Genomic DNA, 12,486 nt, shown 5'->3' on the forward strand with positions numbered 1-12,486 from the left:
TCTCAAGATCCTCTTAATAGTATTCCAATGCTCTCTACCAGGATTTGCCATGTATCGACTAGCTGCTCCCACTGCTTGTGCAATGTCTGGTCTTGTACATATCATGGCAAACATTAAACTTCCCACTGCTGATGCATACGGTACTCGAGACATCTCCATCCTCTCTGCTTCATTGCTAGGAGACATACTTGAGGATAATTTGAAGTTAACAGGAAGTGGGGTGGAAATTGGCTTACAATCTTGCATGTTGAAGCGTCGCAAGATCTTCTTCAAATAATTCTTCTGAGAAAGCCAAATCTTCCTCTTACTTCTATCTCGGTGAATTTGCATCCCTAGAATCTTGTTTGCTGGTCCCAAGTCCTTCATATCAAACTCCCTAGCCAACTGTGCCTTCAATTCTTGGACTCGATCTTTGTTGGGGCCTATTACCAACATGTCATCCACGTACAACAACAAAATGATGAAAACATCATCTTCTTCAAACCTCTTGTAATACGTACAATGGTCTGAACTGAGTCTGTTGTACCCAAGGCTAATTATGAAGGAATCAAATCTCTTGTACCAACACCTCGGCGCCTGTTTGAGACCGTATAGAGATTTGTTCAACCTGCAAACCAAGTTCTCTTTGCCTGTTTCAGCAAAACCCTCTGGTTGGAGCATATAAATTTCTTCTTCAAGTTCTCCATGAAGAAATGCAGTTTTCACATCTAACTGCTCTAAGTGAAGATCAAATATAGCACACATCGCCAAGACTACTCTGATTGTAGTAAGTCGTACCACCGGAGAAAATATCTCATTGAAGTCTATCCCTTCTTTCTGAGCATACCCTTTCACCACCAATCTTGCACGATACCGCTCCACTTGATCATTGCCATCACGCTTTATCTTGTAAACCCATTTGTTGCCAATGGCATTTCTTCCTTGTGGTAGCGGAACAAGATCCCAAGTGTTATTCTTGTGCAAAGCTTCAATCTCCTCTTGCATTGCTGTCATCCACATAGATACATCTGTGCTTTTGATAGCCTCATGGAAAGTTGATGGCTCTCCATCCTCTGTTAGAAGACAGTATGCAATATTGCTCTCAGTAACATATTCTGAGTGCCAAACCGGTGGTCTTCTTTCACGAGTCGACCGCCGAACTTCAGGAGTTTCAGTCTCTATTTGTTCTTGCTCTTCATGCTCTGGTACAACTTCAGAAGAAGCATGATTCTGAGTATTTTCCACATGGACTGCTGTAGTCTCCTTTAGAATGCTATTATGTTCTTCCATTTGCATTTTACCTTCTACAAATATGACATCTCTGCTGATGACTACCTTGTGGGCAGTGGGATCCCACAAGCGATACCCCTTCACTCCATCAGCATATCCCAAGAAAATATATTTTCTGGATTTTGAATCCAGCTTGCTGACTTCTTCAGTATTGTACATCACGTACACAGGACTTCCAAATATATGCAATCGAGAATAATCAGCTGGCTTTCCAGTCCACATCTCCATCGGTGTCTTCAGCTCAATTGCAGTTGATGGAGATCGATTTATCACATAACAGGCGGTATTGACTGCTTCTGCCCAGAATGACTTTCCTAGACCTGCAGTCTTCAACATTGCTCTTGTTCTTTCTAATAGGGTTCTGTTCATCCGCTCTGCCACTCCATTTTGCTGTGGAGTGTATGCCGTTGTGAACTGCCTTTTGATACCTTCATGTTGACAGAAGTTATCAAATTCATCACTGGTATATTCTCCTCCATTATCAGTCCTCAAACACTTGATCTTCTTTTCAGATTCAAGTTCCACCCGCGCTTTGAAAATTTTAAAGACTGCGAACACATCTGCCTTCCTTCTAATTGGATACACCCAACATCTCCTGGAGAAGTCATCTATGAATGATACAAAGTATCTTGCTCCTCCCAAGGATACAACCGGTGCTTGCCAAACATCAGAGTGAATCAGGTCTAAGATGCATTTGCTCTTAGTTGTTGATGTGCCAAACTTCAACCTGTGCTGTTTGCTTGTAACACAATGCTCACAAAAGGGTAAAGTAACCTTTATAAGCCTAGGGAGTAACTTCTGATCAGAGAGAACTTTCAAACCTTTCTCTGACATGTGGCCTAGTTTTTGATGCCACATCATCGTCTTCTCTTCTGCAGGACTGGCTGATGCAATTGACGCTTCTGCCCCATGATGTGTTTCTCCCATTAATACAAACATGTTTGCAACTGTCTTTCTCGCCTTTAAAACCACCAGCGCTCCTTTGACAATTTTCATTATTCCATTGTCTGTTCGGATCTTACAGCCAAGACTATCAAATTGTCCCACGGACAAAAGATTCTTCTTTAAGTCTTTCACATGTCGCACTCCTGAAATAGTGCGAATTAAGCCATCATACATCTTCAATTTGATGGTGCCAATGCCAACAATCTCTACAGCATGATTATCACCCATGAACACTTTGCCTCCAGAGATGGGTTCATATGTTTGGAACCAATCTCGATTAGGAGTCATATGCCATGTTGCTCCTGAATCCATTAGCCAGACCTCAGTAAGCTCTTCTCTATCTGTAGAGATTGTCGCTGCTTCACTATATAAAACCTCCCCATCTTCTGAGGTGCTCGCAACACATCCTTGAGGTTTTAATGACTCTGCAGTGTTCTCTATACCCTTTTTAAACCAACAATCCCTTTTGAAGTGCCCTTTTCTGCCACAGTTGTAGCATTTCACAGTCTTCTTACTTCTTGATTTGGACCTCCCCTGCCTTTGACTCCCACTGGAGCCACGCTCCGTTGATCTCCCTCTTGACACCAACAATGCCTCTGCTTGGTTTGAACTATTTCTGTCTCCTTTATTTTTGCGCCTATTTTCTTCTTCCAAGATGGCGGCTGCAACATCATCAAAGACTAAATAGTCTGTGAGGATATTATTGGTCAAGTTGATAATGAGCTGATCATACGAATCTGGAAGACTTTGAAGTAGAAGCTCTGCTCGTTCACTTTCCTCTATTTGTTGACCCAACGTAGTGAGTTGTGAAAATAGAGTTCTTATTGTGTTGATGTGGTCAGTCACCGCCGTGGTTTCTGCCATTCGAAGGGTATAAAGTCTCCGCTTTAAGAAAATCTTATTGTGCAAAGACTTGGACTCATATAGCTTTGTTAGAGTCTCCCATATCTCCTTAGCTGTTTTCTTCTCCGCCACACTTGATAACACTTCATCGGCTAATGCTAAATGTATGTTAGCAATAGCATTGCCATCCATTTCATTCCATTTTGCATTATCAGTGATCTCCGCGGGCCGATCCCCAATTGCTGCCAAGCAATTGTCTTTCCTTAAGATTGCCTTGATTCTCATTTTCCACAGTGAGAAATTGCTCCCCTTGAACCTCTCTATCTCGTACTTTGCTGCCATTGTATTCACCGAGATCTATTCAGCTATCACCGTTTCACAGATCTGTAACGTATATAGAAATAGTATCGTGTGAATAATACTTCACTAAGTAAGTTCCCAGGAAAGATTGGAGGGGTCACAAACGGTCCCGCTTAAAACCCAATCTCCTTAGACAGAACTTCCTAGACTGTATTTAATCACCGCACTGACTTTCTATATACGCCAACAGTAGCGTATGTGAACAGTACCGTATGGATGAATAGTGCCGTATAGGTGAATAGTGTCGTAGACGTGAATAGTACCGTATACACGAATAACTTTTGTGTATTAACAACACCAACCAGGAGGCTCTGATACCACTGTTAGGATACTGGCATGCAAACCCGACAAGATAAAAGACAAAGAATAGGATAAAATGAGAAATTAGACACACAAGAATTTACGTGGTTCACCCAATTTGGCTACGTCCACGGGCAAGTATAGAAGGATTTTACTAAGTAATGTGGGAATTACAACCTCTCTCTACTAATAGGAGAACAACTGAAATCTCTCTATTAATAGGAGAAAACACCTCACTTACTCTCTCGCAAATACCTCACAATTTTGTGGGATTACTTTCCCTCTCTCACTCTTCTCTTCCTCTCTTGTTTCTCTCTTGTGGTGTGTTTACAATGCTTGGATGCATTGCCTATTTATAGGCAAGCATCCATGTAAATACAAGGGGCAAGGCAAGTGGCACAAGTTTGGTGCCTACAATTTATGACTAAGGAAGGATGGCTTCACCACCATTGTTGACTCCCACCATTGTTGACTCCTTAGGTGGCTGGTTTCACATTCTCTAATTCAATCTTGGTGGCTGGTGGTGGCTGGCTTCACAAAGTCATCATCAAGACCAAGTCAATGACAATACTAACTGTCTGTATATATATTTTCTGTGTTTTAAAAATAATTTAAAAATTACTTTTTATTTGTGATATTCTTTTCTAATAAAATTTCAAGATAAATATCTTTCATATCAAAAAAGATAAAAAAAACTCCCCAAAACCATGGCCAAATTAACCATTTAGATCACAAATTCTGAATTCAATGCAGTATTAATAACAAAATTAATTTCATAATATAATTTGATTGTTTTAATACAAGAGTTTATATAAATTCGTAATTAACTTCTTGAAATTCTCTTCATAGATTCAATAAAAAAGACTTAGAGAAATTGTTGCTAGATGCATTTATGTTTACCTACAAGTCTGAAAACTCAAATGATAGAATACAAATGAAGACAATAAAACTAAAAAAAAGACTGTAAGATTAGAGGTGCACTTTTTCAACAAAATATTGCTAAAAGATTGTTGTTGGGAGATCAAAGGATTAGGCATCACTTATTGTTTTATTTCACTTTCATATGATTGATTTCATTTAATTTTTTATTAAGACAAATTTACTGTTCTCAATACAATGAACTAATTTATTATTATTTTATGATGTTAAACTTGGATGTTTTCTTTGATTATTTAATATCTTGTAATTGGCGTGTTTTAATTTTAGGCAAATAAAAAAATTAAATTTTTTTTAAAATACTTTTAAAACACAAAAATAAACAAGCTCTAGGAGTGTTTGTTTTCGTGATTTCATTTGTTTTTCAAGACTTTTAAAATATTTCTAAAATTAGTTTTTATTTAAAAAAGAATCTCAGTGATATTATTTACGTATTTATCAATTATTTTGATTTACTAATATTAAAAATAAAATTAAAAAATATCATTTGATTTGTTTTCAATTAAAATTATTTAAAAAAATATCTATAATGCATACCAAACACAAATTAAGAAATGGACTAATAAATGAACCCGAGACTAGACAAAGAACAGAGCAAGCATATCAGTCATTTGTTGAGAGAGGATGCTTTTCTAGAAAGGCCTGTACACAAGTGTTTTTGGACTATAAGATACGTATTGCTGGCAGCGAAGCTAGTGGGCCGAGCGTTTGAAAGAAATATGAAGATGATGAAGTTTAAAAATTCAAGAATATAAAATAAAAGGATATTTGATGTTAGGGATGGTGGTTTATTAATATGTTAAAATATTTGGATTTTTTTTAATCTAAAGTATTTTAAATTTACCAAGAAGATCTTGGATACCTGCAATAAAATAATTTTAATTGGAGGATTTAAAGATCCTCCGATGATAAAGTTAGTATCTTTTGAGAGAAATAAAATACAAGAATATTCTAAAAAGATGCTCTGAAAATATAAATACAGTAGAAAATTGGAGATCGTAAACCTTTGTTATGAAGCTTTCAATATGTATTTATAACATATAAATCTTGTTTTTTTATAAAAAGGAGAGCTCGCAGTGTAATTATCTTGATAATATTTAATGAGGGATAAATATCTCTTACCTGTTAGGAATATGGTGGGTCTTTGAAAAACTTTTATACACCTAAAAAGATGTACGAAGATTAGAGTTTAAGACGTTAAATTTAGCTAAACCTATAGAGACCGAATTCTTCCCTGAGGTTAGATCCAAGGAAGGTTGGTCATTTTCCTGGACATGTCAAGAGAGGATAGTCATTATCTTGAACGTAGTTGACTGTCAAGTCTAAACATGCATGCCAGACCCACGTTACCTTGAGTCTTGCATGTGTGTCATGCCCACACTACCTACTTATAAGCTAAGTGCCTAGGAGAATTGCCTTTTTAATCTAGCTCTACTAAGAGACAGCTCCAAGTTCAAAAATTTTAAGAAAAATAAAACAAAACCTACAATAATGCAAGAAATCTGAAACACCCAAGGAAAAATAATAAAATTGGCCCAAACAAGGGCATCCAGGCTTGAAACTAATTTTGAAAGATCAATCGGTGTAAAAAGATACACAATCACTTCTTGTAGGAAAATTACCTTTTTAATCACTTGATGAATTTTTAAGTTTGATTCAACAACCGGATCTCTAGAAATCTCATTTTTAAGATATTAACATAGCCTGAAATAATCAAACCTTCGTTTAAGTTTAGGCTTGTCCTACTTATACATAAAAAATCTGTTAGACCATCTAAGTAGAAGATCAAATCCATACATGAATGCTCATAACCTTTTGTTTCTAAAAGCCCGGCTGCATTATCCTAACTTGTAATGTGCTGTTGTCGTCTAGCCAACTGATAAATACTCTATTAAAAACGACATATCTTTCTAACATCTGGAGGTATAGATTACAGTTTCACCTCAACTGATAAATATCTACTAAACCAATCCGAATGAATTAAATGTTTTATAAACAGTTATTGTTTGAGTCGGATTTGAGTATAATTAAAAGAACCGATAATGAATACTATATAATGTGGACAGCACGTCAACTTAAAGGTTGTTTGTTAGTCTCATTCTCCACCGTCTCCATCTGTGAACATACTGCTCTCAAGGTCAACTCTACTGCTTTCTCTTTTCTTGGCCTATTGCTTTCTCTTCATCTGTGGATCGTGCTCTTTCTCATCGTTTGTAATGTTGGCGTGCTGTCCACAGTAAAGAAGGACAACCTCTTTTGGATGATGGATTGGTGCGGATGGATAGGATGATTGGGGGAGAGATTGTGCTTATTGAAGAGACCATGGTTCCTAGCATACTTATGCCTGATGCACCTGAGACTGGATTGGGAACAGAGCAAACAGGTCAAGCATTTGAAATGGATATGAATAACATCTCATCTTCCTTGATGAACGATGTTGAGTTAAGCAATGGTATAGAGAACATGACTTGGGAATTGATGCAGTCTGTTGCTGAGAGAGGAAGCTCTTCAAACAGGCCTGTAGATAAGAGCGTGCCAAGTTCAAGCAATAACGAGGCAATTAATGCAGCTTCAACTCCTGTGCGGTGTTTAGAAATGGAACAAAAAGAACCTCCTCTTTTTGATGAGGGCCTAGGATGGAGGAATATCTGGATCAGGGGGGAGACTGAGATTGTTGAGGAACCTAGAGCTCCTGTTGTACTTATGCCAGATGAACCCGAAACTAGACAGAGAACAGAGAAAACATGTCAGGCATTTGAAATGATCTTGAATAACATCTCATCCTCATCAACGAGGGATGTTTTGTTAAGAATTTATATAGAGAACATGACTTGAGAATTTACACGGTAAGCTATTCTAAAAAGCCTATACATAAGCGACGTAGGACTAAAAGATATGTATTCCCGACAACGAAGCTAGTGGGCCAAGCTATTGAAAGAAATATGAAGGATGTCTGGTCTTGGTTGTTGAGTGGTGAGGTCTCATGCATTGGCATTTACGGGATGCGAGGAGTGGGAAAGACAACTTTGGCTGCACATATCCATAATCAGCTTCAAGATAAACCAGACATTTTTTTTCATGTTTGTTGGATTGCTATGTCACAAGAATTTAGCATTTACGCATTGCAGGATCTCATTGCCGAAGCTTTTGGTTTATGTCTTCCGAAAGGAAAAGATGTGATGAGTAGAGCTGGGGAGCTAAGGACAGCATTGAGTGCGATACAAAACCATGTTATCATTCTTGATGATTTGTGGGATGATTTTCATCCTGAGAAAGTGGGAATATCACGTAGAACAAATGTCAAAATTTGAATAGCATTTATTCTGGAAGTCTTCTATGCAATTCTCTTGAGGAAATTACAGTGGGTGATTGCCTGCAGCTAACGAGGATCCCGTTCACTATTTCCCATTCTCTTAAGAAAATTGAAGCAGATCCTGAAAGTTTGTTGAACACAGTTGAGCATTTTTGAAGACCTTGCCTCTTCCCCACAAGAAGATGCATTTCACAGTTAGAAGCAGAGCTCCCTGGTGAAATGCCATGACCGGTAAGCAAGCTTCATTGTCTCCTCTCTACCTTTCGTTTTTTCTTTTTTTGGAGAAAGAGAAGATTTCTGGATCAAATTCACCCATCTGTTTCAATATTCATTTCACAGCACCCGTTATGGTCATGGTTTCCAATCCTGTTTTGTTGTGATTGGTTCCTCGTGGCTTAAGCAAGATATGGTAATGTGCAAATGGTGACGCTAGATCGATTATCATGGGGCTGAACGTTGACAAGAAGGCATTGTTGGTGGAAGAAAATGAAATTAAGCCCCTCTGTTCAGAATCATTTCTATCTCCGAAGCTATTTGTAGTGGAAGGATTATTAGTGAGACTTGCCTTGTATTTGTGGTCTCTGAAGCTACTTGTAGTGGCTACCTATAAATAGAGACTCGTCTTTTCATGCATCAACTTGCTTAAATAATCCCTATGATTGTCTCTTGTTAATTTGTAGCCAAAATATTACTCTGCTGGAGACAAATACGATAATTAATATGTAGAACATGTAACAGTTATCATGGAGGATGTTCCATCCTCGCTAACTGCTATGATTTCCAAAGAGAGCGGAAATCTGATAGATAAACACTAAACAGAACATCTTTGTATGATGATTATATAGTCCACACCGAAGAAACAAGCCGCATCTTGAACTCTAAATTAGCTAAACACAAATCAGATAAAAGGAAGGATTGCAAATTATCATAATGTTTGCAGACTAAATTATCATAACCAAGTCCGAAAGCGCCATTATTCTATCATTTTCCCTGCATGTAAGTAGAGCATTCCACATCATATCACTCAGTATGCATTTTCAACCAAACTGGTTGATTCGGTAGAATCACCTGACAACGATGATGACTCTCCTTCAATGTTTGTTGGCGTCTCATCTACATTGAAGGCAGGCTTAGGAGGTAATTGCAAGTTTTCCAAATCTCCTTCAAGCATCTCCACAACATTCTTCATTGTAGGCCGATCCATGGGTTTCATTTGTATACACCACAATCCAACCATAATCATCTTCTTAACGATCTTACTTTCTTCCTCAGTGGCATCGTCTCCGATTTCTATGGCCTTTCCATCAGATACTTGGTCATGAACCCAATATGGCCAGTAGATTTGACTTGAATTTTCTGCTAAAGCGTTTAGATTCTTTCTTTTGCCTGCCATTTCCAATAGCAGCATTCCGAAGCTATAAACATCAGCTTTATATGAGACGCGTCCAATGTTTTTGTAGAACAATTCAGGAGCCATGTATCCGATGGTGCCCCTTGCTGCAGTGAGAGATGTGATGCTGCCATTCGTTGGGTACAACCTAGCGAGCCCGAAGTCAGAGACTTTTGGAGTGAAATTTTCGTCGAGAAGAATGTTGTGAGGCTTGATATCAAAATGCAGTATTTGCATTTCACAACCTAAATGGAGATAGTCGATACCACAAGCCACACCAAGGGAAATCTGATGCAGTTTTTGCCAGCTTAAAGAGATTGATCCTTGTTGAGAAAACAAGTGACTATCAAGAGATCCATTAGGCATGAAATCATATACAAGAGCACGCTTTGATCCTTCGGCGCAAAAACCGATTAGCTGCACCACATTAGTATGGTGAATCCTTCCTATGGTAGCAACTTCATTTATGAAATCCTGTCCATTGGCTTTCGATTTTCCCAATAATTTTACTGCTGCAAAACGCTCACTGCGAAGCTTTCCTTTGTAAACTGTACCAAAGCCTCCTTCACCCAATTTGTCCTTGAAACCTCTAGTAATCTTCCTGATATCTAAGTAGGAATACCTTACTGGCATCAGGTTATTCTGACTCTGTAGGAATTGTTCAACTGTATCGTATACTGATAAATGTCTCCTTCGCCATTTGTAGATCAAAAATATAATCACACATGGAGTCCCACAAACAACTTTTAGCCCATGAAGTAGTGCTGTGTAGGAAATTTCCAGAAAACAATCAAGTTTTGTGATCTTATTTGTTATCTCCACTAGAAATTTGTTGCGAAACTAAAGAAATGAAGGAATCTCTTACCAAATAAAACGGATATAAAGGGGAGGTAATCTGCAGAAAATGGTGAACAAAATTACAATTACTATTCAAGAAACAACAATCCTTATTTCACAAATATGTCGTTTATGTTGGAATTAATTTTGAAGTCTACATTTAAAGTGTTTTTTAGTTTTCCTAAACTAATATAAATATTCCTATTTTTAAACTAATATAAATATATATTCAGAATATTGTAAGTCTAAGTCCAAGTCTAGTAGGACTTCCTCTCTTAGCAGAGTTTAGTCTAATATAAATGAGATTTGTTTTTCACCATATTTCTCATATTCCTATTTTTACTCTTCTTCTTCGAATATTTCTAACAGTTTAAAGAAACACGTAAGAATACACAAACATGGTGAGATGTAGAAAAAGAATTCGCACCTGTCACATTGTAGAGTATAATTTGCCAAAAGCTTTCATCATCATCTGTTGAAGCTTTAGGTTAAGAAACGAGGATCTAATGGTATACGCAATAGTAAATGCGAAAAAAAAATAGAAAAGAGCGCACACAATTTAATAATGTGACCTGAACTAATTAATGTGTATCCATGGTCAAGTTAAGATGAACCAAACGTTTCACTGTGTCAATCCTGAAATTGCAAAAGACCAATGAATCTGTCCAACTACCTTAAACCACATTATAGTCAGAATTTTTACAATATGAACATGAATGAATCTCATGATCAGTTCACTGTAGTAGGATCCACGGGTAATGGATGCACAGAATTTGTACATGAACATCTGGGGACAGTGCAATATTGTGCTAATGCCCAAATAACAAATGAAAAATTGAAAAGTAAACCAGAGAAAATATAGGAAAACACCTCAAATCACAAGTTATTTATAGTCTTATTGATAAAATCTGATGCAACTTAATCATCAAGTGTTACATACCAATGCATCGACGATTGTCTGACCGGCTGATGTAGCAACCCCATGTGCAATTTTCACAGTTGATGTTGTACCATGAAAGCTCAAACCCATATGCCAGGTCACTGTGTATTTCTTCAAAGGACTTGTATGTGTAGTTCTTCTTTGGAAGAAAAAATATTTTCTCTATGCTGCACAGTTCCATCAAATCCGAGGCATTCATGCCTCCAAGAGTCACATAATTCGAATGAGTCACAAGAGAAGAGTTGGAATAATTTACTGATCCATAGTTAAGGCCGTAGGGAGCCGTGTCCACATAAAGAGGAGAATTCACCGTATTTTCACAGCTCATGAAAATCATAGGCTGTGATAGTGGAGTTAAGTACCAGTGCCCCCAGTAGTACACGAAACCTTCACTCACTCCCGGAGGCGGCACCTCCTTGTAGTTATACCAAGTGTACGGATCTCCGCCACTGAAGTTGTCACGTGCCAAAGAATAACGAGGGATGGAGCAGCAATTACCTTGTACACCAGCATCTACCACTCGGATTGTGTAGTTACCGTAGTCGATTGCCTGCACGTAGTATTTACCTGAATACAAATATAATACTGTAGAAATATTGTTCTCGCAAGTCAGAGTATAATTATTGTTTCCGCAGCTTTGTGGATCAGTGTTTAGTCTGAAAGGGTAGCTTATGTTTTGGATATTGCCGCATGAAGAAGGAGCACAATGATCTGTGATGTTGCTAGAATGGCAGGTTTGGAAGACTAATAGCTGTAAAAGAAAAGCTATGTAGCAAGCAAAAAGGACGTTCATTCCTCTAAACATGGGGAAGGCTGAAATGAACCACAGTGTATACGCAATTTTTGCACAAACTATTCTTCTTTTTTCCCTTTCTTTTTTCTCCAACAAAAACTATTGAATTTCGGAGTGGAAGCTACTGATAATGCAATGAAAGGTGAAGGAGAACACCCCTAACTGGTAGTCCTTTGAAATGTCAGAGTCATCGGATAGGAATAGTAGCAAAGCAGACAGTGAGTTAAGTATTGATCCACCATTCAACACTACTTTCCCACCTCCTTTGAAATGTCAAAATCATTTACTTTAAAAAGTTAAAAAAAAAAAGACATCCAACGAGCCTGATATTTTTCTTGGAGCATCTCATCAAAAACCAAAACACCCAATCCTGTCCAAATCCATGAGATATTCCAAGATATGCTTCCTTCCGTTGCAGGGGAAAGATAGTGACAATGTTGAAAGTGAACTGATTTCTGAAAATGTCATCGATAGTTTCAAGGATTTTCTAAACTTTAAGTACACTAAAATTTTAACTTAAAATATAAAAATATATATGGAGACTCCTAGTAAAATTTTAG

The 12,486-nt window shown here is 37.6% G+C and overlaps 1 protein-coding gene across 1 annotated transcript; it reads right to left on the reverse strand.

The window, feature by feature from the left end:
* Positions 1–8,771: 8,771 nt before the first annotated feature.
* LOC133671315 (rust resistance kinase Lr10-like) lies at positions 8,772–12,110 on the reverse strand. Its single transcript, XM_062092036.1, has 4 exons — positions 11,134–12,110; positions 10,621–10,665; positions 10,222–10,251; positions 8,772–10,120 (listed from the first exon to the last, which is right to left on the reverse strand). Exons 1-4 carry the CDS (start codon positions 11,936–11,938, stop codon positions 8,991–8,993), a joined length of 2,010 nt encoding a protein of 669 aa, XP_061948020.1. The 5' UTR covers positions 11,939–12,110; the 3' UTR covers positions 8,772–8,990.
* Positions 12,111–12,486: the final 376 nt, after the last annotated feature.

The sequence above is a fragment of the Populus nigra genome, chromosome 13 (genome assembly GCF_951802175.1).
Source record: "Populus nigra chromosome 13, ddPopNigr1.1, whole genome shotgun sequence".
Lineage (NCBI taxonomy): Eukaryota > Viridiplantae > Streptophyta > Magnoliopsida > Malpighiales > Salicaceae > Populus > Populus nigra.

Bases quoted from the DNA above. Each gene is read 5' to 3' on its own strand.
- LOC133671315 (XM_062092036.1), bottom strand. From the start codon at position 11,938: ATGTTTAGAGGAATGAACGTCCTTTTTGCTTGCTACATAGCTTTTCTT. The intron at 10,252-10,620 runs GTGCGAATTCTT...CATTTTCTGCAG, and splicing joins TATACTCTACAATGTGACAG to ATTACCTCCCCTTTATATCC. The intron at 10,121-10,221 runs GTAAGAGATTCC...TTTCCTACACAG, and splicing joins CTTTATATCCGTTTTATTTG to CACTACTTCATGGGCTAAAA.